The following is a 16,225-nucleotide window of genomic DNA, read 5'->3' as shown; positions in this document are numbered from 1 at the left end:
GAGTTCCCTATTAGGCTCCCTGCTCAGCAGGAAGCCTGCTTCTTCCTCTCCCACTCCCTCTGCTGGTGTTCTCTCTCTGTGTCTCCCTCTGTCAAATAAATAAATGAAATCTTAAAACACACACACACAGGGGCGCCTGGGTGGCTCAGTGGATTAAGCCGCTGCCTTTGGCTCAGGTCATGATCTCAGTGTCCTGGGATCGAGCCCCGCATCGGGCTCTTTGCTCAGCGGGAGCCTGCTTCTCTCTCTCTGCCTGACTCTCCGCCTACTTGTGATCTCTCTCTCTGTCAAAGAAATAAATAAAATCTTTAAAAACACACACACACACACACACACACACAAAACAGCTCTCAAATCTCAGATACTCCTCCACTATACACTTCGGAATGAGTCTTTTAACCTCTCCAGGCCTCAATATTCTCATCAGTAAGATCAGGATAGCATCTTTTTTTTAAAACACATTTTATGAGTGTTTACATGTGAAACATTTAGTGTGCAATAATTATTATTGTTATTGTTATTGTTATTATTACATAGTAGTAGTAGTAGTAAAAGGCACTTAACAAGTTTCATATCTGTTTTCCTGACTAAACCAGGGCATGAACTGTGTTATAGCTTGGCACAGCTTGGCACACACATCAAAGAGAAAAAGAGAAGTGGGGAGAGAAGAAAACAACAATGGACTAGGTATTACAAAGTCAAACTTAAAATTAAGATAATTTTATAGGATATAATCCTCATTCCTACTGAATATATGCAAAATGCCTGGAACATAAAGAATACCCAGTAAATGTTAATTTTCTTTCCTTCCTTGATCTCTAACACCCAGCCTTAAATTCACTCTCTGCAGACCACACTTGGGCTTATATGAAGTGTCTTCTGAGATCAAAAATGGTGACAAATAGTTTGACTACTAGGAATGAACCCATTAAGACACGGTACAGAATATCTGAATTTGGACAGAAACTAGAAGACTCTAGCTGAGAAGTATATTATTCTTTTGCAGTCTGAAGAATCCACAAAAAGTCTCAAGGGGCAACTGGGCGGCTCTCCCCCTGCTAGTTTATGTGTGTGCATGCTCTCTGTCAAATAAATAAGATCTAAAAAAAAACAACACACACATACACAATAAAGATTTTATTTATTCATTTAACAGATAGAGAGCACAAGCGGGGGGTTGGGGGGAAGAGGAGTAGAGGGAGAGGGAGAAACGGACCCCCGGCTGAGCAGGGAGCCCGATGTGGGGCTCCATCTGAGGATGCAGGGATCATGACCTGAGCCAAAGGCAGATCCTTAGCTGACTGAGCCACCCAGGTGCTCCCCTCATGTTGCTTTTTAAATGCCCATTTATCGGGATGCCTGGGTGGCTCAGTTGGTTAAGCAACTGCCTTCAGCTCGGGTCATGATCCCAGCGTCCTGGGATCGAGTCCCACATCGGGCTCCTTGCTTGGCGGGGAGCCTGCTTCTCCCTCTGCCTCTGCCTGCCACTCTGTCTGCCTGTGCTCATTCTCGCTCCTCTCTCTACGACAAATAAATAAATAAAATCTAAAAAAAAAAAAAAAGCCCATTTATCTACATCTAGATCCTTGATCAGTAGTGGGAAATAAATAAATACACACACACACACAATTAAAAATCCAACCATTAGTGGGTGGAGATATATATATATATATATATTATATATATATATATATATCTTCGTTAAGTCTGAGTCAGCAAGAATCCCAAGTATGCAGTGTTTTTAAACACTAATGGTTGGGTTTTTAATTGTATAAATTTTTTCCCCAACATACGCATGGTACTGATTAAAGAGTACATAATATGAGTATGTGTTTTAAATAAGGAGAGGGTTAACTTCTTTAGTTTCCTATTAGGTTAAATAAATGGGCTGGCAGATGGTCACTTGGGAGGTTACCTGCTGCTGGCTGGGGTGGGGGGGTGGGCCAGAACAGCCTAACAGTCAACCAGATGGTAAAAAACAGTCTTGGCCAAAGTACTCAGCAATATATGAGATCTGCTCTTCTGAGGGAATATTCACTTGAAGCAGTAACTTACACCTGCTAACATCTGGAATGATTATCTTTGTGTCATTAAGAAACACAGGCTAGTTTAATTGAATAAAGTGCAGTTACAACAGTCCATTAATACAGAAAGACCAAGAATTTCAACATTATGTTGCATAGACGAGAATAGCATACACTTAACAGTGTTTATCATTTGGCAAGCATGGTTTTAAATGTAAATATAAATATATGTGTGTGTATATTACTTCATTTAATCCTCACAACAGCCCTGTAAAGTATAAATAAATTTTTATTGTCCCCATTTTACAGATGAAAACACTGAGGCCCAGAGAGGTTAAATAACTTAGCCAACATTATAAACCTAGTAAATACTGAAGCCAAACAGAATCCAAACAATCTTGAGCTAGTGGCCATGCTCTTAATTAAGAGTTTTGGTTTATATGCTAATGGTTCATTTGAAATGCAGACAAAAAATTTACACAAAAAAACATGTTACTGTGGTATTATAGAATGTAGAAAAACCTGTAAACCTAAATGCCCAACAACAGAAGAATGGTTAAATAAATATGGTGGTAAAGTTGTTCCCTTACAAACAATTATCCTTCCATTCATTAAAAATATTTATGAAAAATGTTTCATGACTTAGACCAACGCTCACAATGTAATGATACAGGAGAGGGGAGAGACAGGATACACAGTTGTACATATATTATGATTCCAAATTACGTAAAAAACAAACTCAGACATAAGGTGGAAGGATATAATCTCAAATAAGAAACAATGGTTATTTCTGGGTGGTGGGATTGGGGTGTTTATATTTTTCTCTTAGTGTTTTCCACATGAACGTGCATTATCCTACTACTATCAGTTTAAACAAAGACAACATTTTTTCTTTTAATCAAGCTACACCAAGATCTTCAAGAAGCTGGTAAAAATAGCTAAAAAGCTTCTAATCTAACTTCAAGTAGCTACTTTCCTTGGGATAATACCCTCTGCACATCAAACAACATAGCACATACAAAAAAAAATGCTCACTTTCAACTCTGGAAACTGAATTAAAATATGAGCATTTCCAATTTTGATCAATAATTATTTACAAGGAACGAAATGGATTTAACTATTTAGAGGGCAAAAACTAAGGAAGGACTTTGCTAAAACAGATAATAAGAAACAAAAGTTTGACTGAGGAGAAAGAACAGCTGTTGCTAATCCAACTATTTACCCTTTGACCCTCTATCTGCCCAATAACTGAGCAGTATCAATTGTTTTCCTGTATTATGTGCTGTTTACAATCCCTGAGAGGCATGAAAGGAATTAATAATTTAGCCTAGAAAGCTGACAGCCTTTATTGGGGAGCCCCTTGTCTGTGGGACAGAAATCAGAGCAAGTAGCTGTCCTAAAGTCATAGGTCCCTTTACTGTTCCTGTTTTATAGCCTAATTGGCCCCCAAACATAAATCAATTATTTCTCCTGTTTTAACCAACAATGACTTCTATTCTCTAACTTCCCTTGTATCAAGTCAGTCCTTGTTCTCTTGAGTTTTACAACTACATGGTAAACACGATGGTTGAGGAAAAAACTCAGGGAGCAAGGCGGACTGGGTTATTTGGAAACAGAAGCACAGAAAGGTTATGCTGTTTTGAACTTTTCTTGACCTTTGACTGCCCTTGTCCCTAGCTTATGCTAATGGGCAGGGTACAGAGATGCTTCTTGTAGAAATGAACTTAGCCTGAACCTGTGCCATAACATTGGACTCCAGGAAGCCCAGGAATCATAAGAAGGCAGCCAGAGTGTGAACAGCTGTCCATATTCTAAACATGGCTACCCATCTGCTCTATCACAGAAAAGGTTGGGGGGAAAGAGCCATCTGAATAGGACAAAGTCAGATATTTTTCCTCATCTATGTTCCAACACATCCTACCTGTTGTCCCAAACTTGCTATCTACAACCACTGCCAACCACAAGGGGAAATCAGCAACAATGGTATTTCCTGTTCCAAAATAAGCAAGCATGAGCAGGCTTTCCCTACCAAAAATTTGAGGGATAGCAGAGACATTGGGGCCTCTAAATTCTAAAGAAGTATTGGAGAGAAATTCCTATTGTTCTCAATCTAAGATGGGAAAGTCGTGAGACATTAACACAGAAAATGTTATTTCTTCCCAGTTAGAAGCCATGAAATCTGCAGTATCAACATTCATAACCAACTTAAGACAACCCATACAGTCCATAACAGTCTTGAGGTCTCCTATCACTTGTTATGACTGCGCATGTTTCTTTGAACCCCAAGATGTATGAGACAGAGATGATAAATTTTTACTTCTGCCCATTTGTTACTGTAATAGTACTACAGTGATACTGTAAAAGAGAGAGGAATAAAACACTATTAACTTCACAAAGATAATATGGGATTAGTGAGAATATTGCCTACATAAGCTAAGCACAGTTTTGAAAAGAAAAGTGATTTTTTTTTTTTAGGTGACTCCTAGTCTAACTCATATTCAAAATTATGACTCAGTATTCATTCTTATGGAATGGACAGGTGTGTAAATCACCACATCTGGCTAGAGATTCAATCACAAATGTTCAATGAGTTACGCCCAGAAGGAAGCATAATTTGGCCCAGAAGTCAAACTTGGCCCAGAAGGAAGCATAATTCAATAATAATCTTAATGAGGGCCTTTCCTAGAAAATGGGCAGGAGCTATTTTCAATTGCTATTAAGTGCAGAAAAGGTGAATAAGTTTGAGTAATATGTACTAAATTAGAGGCTCAAAAAATGCCTTTTCAAGTAATTCCAGACAAGTAAATACTTTCCAATAAAATTAATACACAAGGACAGGACCCAGACTTATCTGTTTGTGTTCTGATACTAGAACTAAGCCTGGAGCAGCAAGAGCACGCAATGTCTAACAAAGTTCTCAATTATCTGGCTCATTTTTTGTGTAGCTCTATCTGAAAGATTTCAGAGCATCTCATGTCCTTCCTAATGTTAAAAAAATCCAAGGAAGGACCATGACTCAAGAATTTACCTTTTTCCTCCTCCTAAATGAAGGCAATTCATAAGAGAAGGACAATGAGAAAATATGTTCACTCAGATACTGGCAGCTATACTACCTATAAAGCTGACTCTGAACTTTACTTCTAGAAAGACAATTCTATTTTCCTGCTGTTTGATAAGCACTGTAGGACATATTTTGTCTTGAAATTACTAAGCATTAGTTGAACAGACATGAATTTTTATATTGTTAAGGTATACGGGAAAAATATATGAAAAGGTCCACACCCTCAGAGAGCCGATTTTAGCTAGGATGGTGAGAAGGTAAACTTCACCGCTGACATCAACATCAGATTGGTGAAAATTAGCCAGTCTCATGACCCTAAAAAGTACTAGAACTAGAAAAAATAACTCTAGATCATCTCATGAATTCTCAAATCTGAATTATCATTCAACCTTTTGGCATTAAAGCAAAACAAGGTCTTTATACATTGGATATTCCCATGCGCTATTTCTAATAGCTATAACCATATCTCAGAATGATGTATGCCACATTTTGAGAGCAATTGGAAACACTAATGGTTATCTACGATCAAGAAAGACACCTGAAAAGCATCATTAAATTAGACCTCAAAACAGTCACCCTCGTAACCATAAACTCAACCTTGATGTAGATAAAGGTGCTTTAGAAATTAAACAGTGATACAAAGGTTATTGAGTATGAACACCTACACCAAGCATAATCCCTCTTTTAAAAAATCCTCCTCTCCAACCCGTTATTTCAGAAAATAAATATTACGTCAAAGTCAGTTAATACTTTAGAGAAGTGGTTATGAATATATGGTTGTATGTGTGCATAAATGAAAACACAATTTTTCTTGTTGGTTTCAACAACAAAAAGGAGATTAATATTAAATAGAAATTTTTTGCAAACCAATTTTCTACTAAATTACTACATTTCTGACCAATGAATAATATGAGAAGAAAAGGGAAGCATAACAAGATAGAATGTCCTCCCCATAATTATAAACCAAAGTAAAGTAAGATCTGAGTCAATATGGCCACCAATGACACCCTCAAGTTAAATATTTAAAAGGACACACACACACATCTTGTTCTTACTCACAAACACTGGGGAACATTCAGAACTTACTAGTGCCTGGGTCAAGCTCTGGCAATTCATCCTGACAAAAACCTAAAGAGAAAACAATAGGGAAAAAAAGATTATAATTCATGAATTACTCTAAGGTCACTCAAAAATTCAGACCGAGAAGTCAAATTTGGATTTGAATCCTACCTCTACTATATTTATATACTATATATCCCTCCCTGAGCCTCCATTTCCTCATCATTGTATTAAAAAATGGAAAGAGTAACTGCACTTACTGCAGGTAGTGATGAGGCCTGAGTAAGCATGCCAATATTAGTTGGAATAAAAATTCACAGAAAGATTACAATCATTAAGTATCTGACATGTTCTATGCAACATTAACCATTATTTTCCAAAAGAAAGCAAAATATACAAAATATGAACTTATGAAAAATATCAAACAGGGTAATTTACTTAAAATTTTCACAAATGCTATTTACCTACATATTCAACTGGATGCAATTTTCCATTAATAAGAATGCAGTTCGGGTTGGAATAAATACCTTTCAAAGCCCATTGTGGACCCAAAACGTCTGAGCTACATCTGTCTGACTGGTGTGTAGCTATTTCACTGCGGAGAAAAATCAAGCATAATGAAGAGCAAATATACTGTAGGTCTACATGTAGCTGATCCAACTTTCTCCAGCTTACTTTCGCCGCATCCTTAGCTTAAATATTTCCTCAGAAAAGCTTCTTTTGCCCTTGTACTCTTGTCTATACACAAGGTCAAAGCACCCTAAAATTACCTACCACCCTCTGTACATCAACAAGAAATTACTTGTTCAATGTCTAACTCCACTATGAGACTATTCTACAGAAGAAGGGACCTGTCCTGTCTTGTTCACAACTATATCCAAATCACCTCACAAGCCTAGCATAAAGCTGTTCAATAAACATCAACTATAACATCTCCACGGTCAATTCAAGAATAACGGCGCAGGGGCACCTGGGTGGCTGTCCCACCTGGCTATCCACCAAGTGTCCAACTCTTGATCTCAGTTCAGCTCTTGATCTCAGAGTTGACAAGCCCCTCATTGGCCTCCACCCTTACTATGGAGACTATGTTTAAAAAAAAAACAAAAGGAGCAAAACTAGGACTAGAGGAATATGAGAGCATTTTCCTTTTTTTCTTCTTCTTTCTTTTTCCTTTTCCTACCCCCTATGAAAACATTTTCTGTCATCATATCTAGGCCATCATAAACCAGACCAGCCACTGCGAATCATGTGGAAAAGAGGTATTCAAACAGTAGGGACACTATTTAAGCACCACAACTTTTAAAGTCCTCTGCAGTCTTGACTGTTTGGATTCACCAAACAGGCCACATCTCTTCTTGCCTACCTGTGCTTCCTCCTCCTCCTCTTCCCAGTAAAGAACTATTCATCCTTCAAGATCCAGATTAAATATCAACCACCACTGTGAAACATGGAAAACAGGAGAGGCCCATCCTGCATTCACCAAAGGATAAATGAACAATTTTTTAAAAGATATTTATTTATTCATCTGCGAAAGAGAGAGCCCAAGCACGTGCACGCAGACAGAGGGGTAGCAGTGGGAGGGGAGCAAGGAGAGAGGGACAAGCAGCCTTCCATGCTGAACATGGAACCCAGCATTGGGCTTGAACCCAGGACCAGGAGATCATGACCTGAGCCAAAAACCATGAATCAGACACCCAACCGACTGAGCCACCCAGGTACCCCCGGAACAATTTCAAAAACTGCCTCCTCCACATGATACTGAACTCTTCAAGGTTAGGAACCATGCTCCACCATTTGCAGAGCTGCTTCTATGCTCAGAACAGTTGCCAATACAGCATGGAAGGTGATCAACTGCAGGATGAACAAAACAGGAAACACAACCCTACCTCTACCTCTACAGCACAGTCACAGAATTAGAAGATCTAAGTCTAGCATGAAAACTGTGTGGAAGGTCTGAGTAAGGTAATTGGACCTGAAATGGTAGAATTTGGAAGCTATTAAAAGTGGCTAAGATCCCTGAGAAGGCTCACCTCAAAGCAACTTCAAAGTCTTTTTACATACATGAAGGTGATGGCAATCAAAAAAGTTGTAGAGAGATGCAAGGCAGTAAGGAAATAACTCAGCATTACAAATGAGTTCAATACAGGACATCCTGCCAGAAGTGAAACTGAAAGTATATACTTAATACAAACTGACTTGAAAACAGGAGAAAAGCCTGAGAAGGCAAGGTAGTATAATGGGAAAATTAGGTCTTTCCTAAATTCTTTTGGTTTAGTGATAGGACTTTAGGCAAGACACTCCTTATTCTGACCCTCAAGAGCTATATTAGAAGTCTATACCCTAAAGAGCTGTATTAGAAGTCTCAAAAAAGGACAAAACTTAATGCATTTTCTGAAAACAAACAATATTCTGAACTCATTAACTAGATCAAACACAAATAGAGGGTCAAAACCAACAAAGAAAATACTAACAAAAATCATTAAAGCACACATCTATTGTTTTTATCTGTCCAGCAATCACTCCCCCCTTCTTCTATTAATGGCATCCTGATTTTACTTTGGAGACTTAGCTCTTTGACACGTTCAGTCCGTATGACCCAAGGAGAATTGCCCCTAACCCTGCTATAAATTGGGATTAACAACAGGACCTACTTTATAAGTCTGTTAAAAGAAATAAATGAAATGATTCATGTATAAGTTTGAATAGGAGCACCTGGGTAGCTCAGTCAGTTGGGAATGTGCCTTTGGCTCAAGTCATGATCCTGGGGTCCCTGGATGGAGCCCCACATTGGGTTCTGCACTGGTGGGGAGTCTGCTTGAGGATTCTCTGCCCCTCTCCTTCTACTGCTACCCCGCTTGTGCAAATGCGCATAAGGGCACACTCTTTCTCTGCCCCTCCCCCCACAATGAATCAACAACATCTTTTAAAAATAAAACAAACGGGGCACCAGAGTAGCTCAGTGGGTTAAGCCTCTGTCTTCGGCGCAGGTCATGATCCCAGGGTCCTGGGATGGAGCCCTGCATCGGGCTCTCTGCTCGATAGGGAGCCTGCGTCCCCATTCTCTCTCTGCCTGCCTCTCTGCCTACTTGTGATCTCTGTTAATTAAATATATGTGTGTGTATATATATATATATATATATATATATATATATACATATACACACACACACACACATGTGTGTGTGTGTGTGTATAAAAGATAAAACAAATAAAAATAAATAAATAAAGGCTTTTCACATTACTTGACAAAGTCAGACTCAACATATGTCAGCTACTACTAAGCAATCCCTAGGGTCCATCCAATCCATGGCTGTGTCTGTGGTAGCAAAGAGCAGTTTGTAGCATAACTACTGACTGACCCATTCATGACTTCATCCTCAAAGCCTTGGGATGGAATCCTAATGTCACTTTAGTTACTTACTGTGATCTTGAACCTTTTTAATATTTTGAGCTTGCAAACTCAATGCCTGATGCAGCAATCCCAGATACATGCTACCGGCTGAGGAAAGGAGGAATGTTTATATTTGTCCTAAAACAAATTCCTCCAATGCGGGCAAGGATTATGAATGTCAGTAACTGTATCTACATTCCCTCCACCCAGCCCTGAGACCATCAGCTAATAATGCTGTCTCTGGTTTTACAGATCATCACTAGTGCAGGAGGCCTGAGAAGATACGTAAAACAATGTTAATCCTACCTCCTGACAGCAAGTCAATGGAATGAATGGCTGGATCTGTCTATACCATTCTCAGTCTTGCCCAAATTCTCAATAACCAGATCTAGCTGGAAAAATGATTCTTAGCTAGAAGAATCCAAATCACTCGTGGAAGTAACCCCAAATATATATTCAATGCATTCAACACAACAGCAAAAGATATCAGTTTTCAATAAAAAAGAGACTCTCCTAAGTCACATAAATACATGGACATATCCCCAAAACCATCTGCCTCACAAAATATAACACATTAAACAAATTAGGAAATGTTCTGAGAAATCAAAGGCTTTTGGCTACAGACTTAAATTGTTTTAAAAAGGGACAAGAAACGCAGATCCGTTCCAAAGATGATATATATCACCAAGTCACTGTACGCATACCAATCTAAATTTTAGCACAAAGCTTATACAGACTTACCACAGGTCTGAGTTAGAGTTGGATTTGCTGCTATTTTTAATTTACTACCCTAGGGCTATTTCCTGAAATGGGGATAAAAATAATACCCCTGTTCAACAATCATGAGATCTGGTGAATATACATAACTTACCCACTTTGTGGCAAGTAATCCTCAATAAATGGGTCTGGGGCGCCTGGGTGGCTCAGTGGATTAAAGCCTCTGCCTTCGGCTCAAGTCATGATTCCAGAGTGCTGGGATCAAGCCCCACATCAGGCTCTCAGCTCAGCGGGGAGCCTGCTTCCTCCTCTCTGCCTCACTGTCTACTTGTGATCTCTGCCTGACAAATAAATAAATAAATAAATGATCTTCAAAAATAAATAAATAAATGGGTCTGAATCTAGGAATTTTCTTTAATACAGAGGAAGATACAGCTGCAAGCTTTTCTCCAACAGGCATTTGTTGAAAAAGAAAAACAGTGACTCCTCAATCTGACTGGCTACATAGACGAAAAGTTACTGAATTTTTTTTTAAGACTTTATTTATTTATTTGACAAAGAGAGACAGTGGGAGCAGGAACACAGGCATGGTGAATGGGAGAGAAAGAAGCAGGCTTCCCGCTGAGCAAGGAACCCGCTGTGGGGCTCAATCCCATCATGGGATCATAACCTTAGTAACTGAGCATCCCAGTAGCCCCTGATCTTTTTCTTTTTTTTTTCTTTTTAAGATTTTATTTATTTATTTGACACAGAGAGAGAGATCACAAGTAGGCAGAGAGGCAGAGGATGGGGGAAGCAGGCTCCCTGCTGAGCAGAGAGCCTGACATGGGGCTCGATCCCAGGACCCTGAGATCATGACCTGAACCGAAGGCAGAAGCTTAACCTACTGAGCCACCCATGCGTCCCTGATTTTTTTCTTCAGTTACCATTTGGAGGACAGTACCATGTATTTACCACAGTAGGATCCTAAATAAACTATGAGTATCCATTTTTATCCAAATGTGAACAAATAAAAGCTATGAGTGATGCTGGTAAAAAATTTAAGCATGAAATAGTAGTCAATTTTACTCTCTAATGTGTCTTTTACAAAATCAAGTTAAATATTACTCTAGGAATGTTTTGATTTAGTAGGACTGTATGCCAGTCACTCAATTCTGAAACTGCCACAGCACATAAGCAAAATTAAGGGGAGGCTCTTAAAAGGCAAAATTCTACAATTCTAATCAAACATTGCACCTTTCCCCCAAAACAGAAAACATGTATATGCTTCATGATCTGTCTACAACTTCAACTTTTATCTCTTGCTTCTCATTCCACCCAACTGTGTACATTCCGTCCACACCGTACTACACTGTAGCTCCCTAAATTCAACATCCTCTTTACCTTTAATCTCCATTCCTTTGCACACAGTTTTCTCCACCCTGAGCCTTCTCTTACCATTCTGACATCAGGGCTCAAGTCAGGTCTCTAATCCTTTCCCTTCCTTCTCCAGTACCCACTCAAGCCCACGTTAGGCACTAGAGACACAATGACTGAATCTATGAGCTTTTCAGGGACCTTTGAAGACTAGGCGGGGAAAACTGGCTTCAAAATTCAAGAAACAAACAAACCAAACCTGCAAATATTACATTAAATGTTTTAATTAAGAGATCTGATTTTTTTTTCATTCAATCAACTGTAATTCAACTTCTACACATTGTTTAAAATGTGAGATATGGGGGCACCTGGGGGGGCTCGGTAAATTAAGCATCTGCCTTTGGCTCAGGTGATGATCTGAGTCCTGGGATTGCGCCTGGGCTCCCTGTTCTGTGGGAAGCCTACTTCTCCCTCTGCCCCTTCCCCAGCTCATGCTTGCTTGCTCCCTCTCTCTCTCAAATAAGTAAATAAAAATTTTTTAAATGTATGATATAAAGTGAAACAGAACTTCCAGAAGGAAGTCAGGGGTCTAAAGGGTTCTGATATTGTTCTGGTTAATTAGTGTCCCTCCTCTGTGCTTCCAGATTCCTGTGCTTCCAGCACCACATCATGATGGGCCACTGACCATGAATTCAGCGTCTAGAGAAACTGTTCTCCGCACTCCCCACCAAAAAGCAACAATTTTTACCCAGGATTTGTACTGACATGTAACAGTCATTCACTGGCCCTTTCTGAACTAACCAGCTCTGGTCATCTGTATCCATTTCCCACCTGCCTTGTCTTCTTCTGATCATGATAAGTCCTCAATGAAACTTTTGTCCTTCTTTCAGTCAGATCTGGTCTCAGCCCTAGTTATATTCTAGCCCCAAAGTTGAGACATATCCCAGATCCCAAGAAAGGCTACTCAGTAAATACTGAGGAACTGCTTCTTTCTCCAAAAATCAATAGTAATAAAATACAATGCTACAACAATGAATTTCTTACCATAATATCAAATTCTGAGAGAACACAACAGTTTCACTATTCTCTGACTTTAATGTCTAGAATAGCAATGTCCAATAGAAGTTGCTACAATAATGAGAATGTTCGGGATGCCTGGGTGACTTAGTTGGTTAAGCATCTGCCTCCGGCTCAGGTCCTGATCCTAGGGTCCTGGGATCGAGTCCGGAATCGGGCTCCTTTCTCAGAGGGAAGCCTGCTTCTCCCACTGCCTTCCACTCCCCTGCTTGTGCTCTCACTCTCTCTCTCTGACAAGCAAATAAAATTTAAAAAAAAAAAAAAGAAAGAAAAAGAAAATGTTCTCTACCTTTATTTTCAAATGCAGCAGCCACTAGCTATATGTGACCAAGCACTTGGAAAGTGACAAGCGGGACTGAGGAACCAAATTTTAAACTTTTTTTCATTTTAATTAATCAAAGTAGTTACATAAGGCCAGTCCCTATTAAGATGAACAATGAACAATGACTAAAAAGATAGCACCCCTCCTTTTAAACTTGTTATGCCACCTTTTGGATTCTGTTACAGCTTTAAAGAAACCAAAATACAGAAATGCTTAGGTTAGTGTTACTTACTACCCAATTTATAAATATATATATTATCCAAAAAATAATTCCATCAGCCTGCAAATACACTTATTTCTTCACATGTCATAAAGTATATGCCCACACTGTAGCTGACAGATGGGAGAGAGATGGACAAGATGCAACTAGGAAGGAGTACAGAGAATTTTTATATCAGAATAGATCTGAGTTCTATACCATCACTTCCTAATTATGATCGCTCAGGAACTGGCCTCACCTCTCTGAGTCAATTTCCTCATCTATCAATTGTTGTAAGGATTCAATGAGATAACACACTTAGGTCAGTGCAAAGTGCTTAGTAGCTGTGATTAGTATTAGTAAGAGAGCAGAAACAGCAACCATGGGGCTAGAGGCATGTGGAAGGAATAAGCATTCACCAGACAAACGGGGCTATTTGAGAAACATACGCAAAGGAAGCTGGAGGTACATGGCATGAACAGAGAGCAGAAACAGAATGTTACCTGGTAACCTGATCTAAATGAAGCCCCAGCCAGGACCATATCACAAAGGATTTTAACTGCCATACATGAGTTTTTAGTTTTCTTTTCTTTTTTTTTAATTTATTTGACAGACAAAGATCACAAGTAGGCAGAGAGGCAGGCAGAGAGAGAGGAAGGAAAGCAGGCTCCTCTGTGGAGCAGGGAGCCCGATGCGGGGCTCTATCCCAGGATCCTGGGATCATGACCTGAGCCAAAAGCAGAGGCTTTAACCCACTGAGCCACCCAGGCCCCCCGAGTTTTTAGTTTTCATTTTACAGGCAATAGAGTCACTGAGGAAAGAAAATGTATGTATATACTAGGAAGTTTGTCAATGCCAGCCCAACTCTTGACTACTTCAATACAGTGGTTCTAAAATTTCAACAAAAAAATAAAAAAATAAAATGTCCTCTCTCTCTGTCAAATAAAATCTTTAAAAAAAAAGAAAAAAAAGAGCTCTGTGGAGGTAGCTAGGAACTCTTCCCATTTTTTTCAAGGCTCTTGCCCAACTTCTTCTAGGCTCCTTTTGGTACAATGAATGGCTTGGATAGAGGCTAAGAAGAAATGTGTGTGCTCGGTACAGAGGGCGAGAGGACGTCCAGAGGGCGAGGGGACGGAGATAAACAAACAAAAGCTAGTCAGACCATGGCCCACCCTACAACCAGGTCTGCAGCCTGTAAGCTATCCCAGACCTAAAATACTTTTCTTTGAATTGGCTGTACCTAAATTCACATCTGCCTCTTTCCTTTCTACCCAGTGAGAGGAGTGACACTTGGGCCATTAGCTTTTGTTTCTCATAGACAACCTGATAAACCATACTTCAGAAATAACAGAAAATGCTTTTGAATGCAGGGACATAGCACCACAAGTCCACACAGCAGAAGCTAGCTGGCTGGCAGATCTTCAAGCCGTATCTCCTTTTCTCCACCTACAAATATCAAGGTCACATTTTAAAAACCACAACAAAAACAATGCCCTTTTCCCAATGTCATTTTAATGTGAAATCTTAGGGGCAAAAAAGAGTAGGGGGAAGGGAAGCCAAGGATTCCCAATTGTATTAATCTGTTGTATCCACGTATTTGCTCAGCTTAAATGTCACTTACAAGTAGTGTCTACATTTCTATGGAAACATTAGTAACTTCCATCTAATCAACCTGCATCACCTTACATGCAGTTTTTCAGGCTTCTAGCTTTGTAGTTACAGCCTTGAAATCAGACCAAAGGCAGAAAATCTAGGCCAAGTTATGACATTTCAATTTTATGGCATTCTAAAAAAATAACAATACACTCAGCTTCAAGGCTGTGGCCACAGAATCAGAAGGTGAAAGTAGTTTAGGACGGCAATTTGATTTGAGAAGTCAGAGGTCACCAGTGTTTCTATGGAAATATAGTAGAGGCATTTCTCAGAAAACTGCATGTACTGATGAACCTCTGACATTTTTCTTTTACAATTGCTGGTTCTCTAAAGTAACAGAAAGGATTACTGATAACTCTTCATTCCACCTAGAAGTTAAAGAAATTTTATAATGCTTAATATAAGAAAATCTGTGAAATAATCTGTCAGTTGCCATTTATTGAATCTTTATTATATACCAGGCAATGGCTTGGTGCTTTATATCAATTCTTACTGAAAGTAGTTAGTATTATGTCCACCTTATAGATTTAAAAAAATTATCATACTCTATTACTCTTTATGGGAAGAGTGACAAAAGTCAAAACAGAAGAACTTATATTTAGAGCAGTATCTCTAACAAAAGAAAACCAAACCAAACAAAAAAATGTATCTCTAACAAAAGAAAACAAAAGTGCCTATCTTTGCACTTCCGTGCTTTGCAACAGCCAAACAGATGGGAATCAGACATTATTTCAAAGAATAAACCCTGACAGACGCGCCGGGGTGGTTCAGTTGGTTAAGCATCTGCCTTCCGCTCAGGTCATGATCCCGGGGTCCTGGGATCGAGCCCAGCGTCAGGCTCCCTGCACAGCAGAGAGCCTGCTTCTTCCCTCTGTCTGTAGCTTTGCCTACTTGTGTTCTATTTCTCTGTCAAATAAATTAAATCTTTTAAAAAAAAGAAAAAAAGAACAAGCCCTGACATACCCAAAACAGCAGGGCCTTAGAGTCCAAGAAGAAATCCATATCTCAGAAGGATCCACTTAGAAACTTCCTCTTGAATAATCCAAGATGTCCACATCAGAAGCAGCTAGAGTAACTTTACCAACCAGCTGCAACCCAAAGTATTAAACTTTAAATGAATGAATAAAATAATTAGGAAAGAACCTCTTTCGAAAAATTTTACGTTGCTCCCAGCAAGAGTATGGAGAGTGACAGAGATTTTTTGTTCATTTCAAAGACTAACTGAAAAAGAGTCTTACAGACCAATGAGTTGGTCTGAACGTGGTCAGAAAACATTTGAGGTCATCTTAGAAAGTTCCCCATGCCATCCTCAACAGATGGTTTGATGGAACAGAAGTCAGCTCTGTTCATGAAATCCGTTAGTAAG

At 39.2% G+C, this 16,225-nt stretch overlaps 1 protein-coding gene and 1 long non-coding RNA gene across 3 annotated transcripts in view; one reads left to right on the top strand and one right to left on the bottom strand.

Annotated features, from left to right (window-relative positions):
• LOC131812051 (uncharacterized) overlaps positions 1-12,943 on the top strand; it is a 78,166-nt gene extending 65,223 nt beyond the window's left edge. The window contains exon 4 of the long non-coding RNA XR_009346254.1: positions 12,253-12,943. This is a non-coding gene — a long non-coding RNA (uncharacterized LOC131812051). The remainder of the gene's footprint in view (positions 1-12,252) is intronic.
• NR6A1 (nuclear receptor subfamily 6 group A member 1) overlaps positions 1-16,225 on the bottom strand; it is a 226,702-nt gene that overhangs the window by 186,107 nt on the left and 24,370 nt on the right. For both annotated transcript variants that reach the window (XM_059141058.1, XM_059141059.1), the window contains exon 2: positions 6,172-6,213. In XM_059141058.1, coding sequence (XP_058997041.1) covers positions 6,172-6,213 — 42 coding nt within the window. The remainder of the gene's footprint in view (positions 1-6,171; positions 6,214-16,225) is intronic.

Source organism: Mustela lutreola, chromosome 12 (assembly GCF_030435805.1).
Source record: "Mustela lutreola isolate mMusLut2 chromosome 12, mMusLut2.pri, whole genome shotgun sequence".
Taxonomy (NCBI): Eukaryota; Metazoa; Chordata; class Mammalia; order Carnivora; family Mustelidae; genus Mustela; species Mustela lutreola.
Note: the sequence above shows the minus strand (reverse complement) of the source record. Positions and strands in the feature narration are given on the sequence as shown.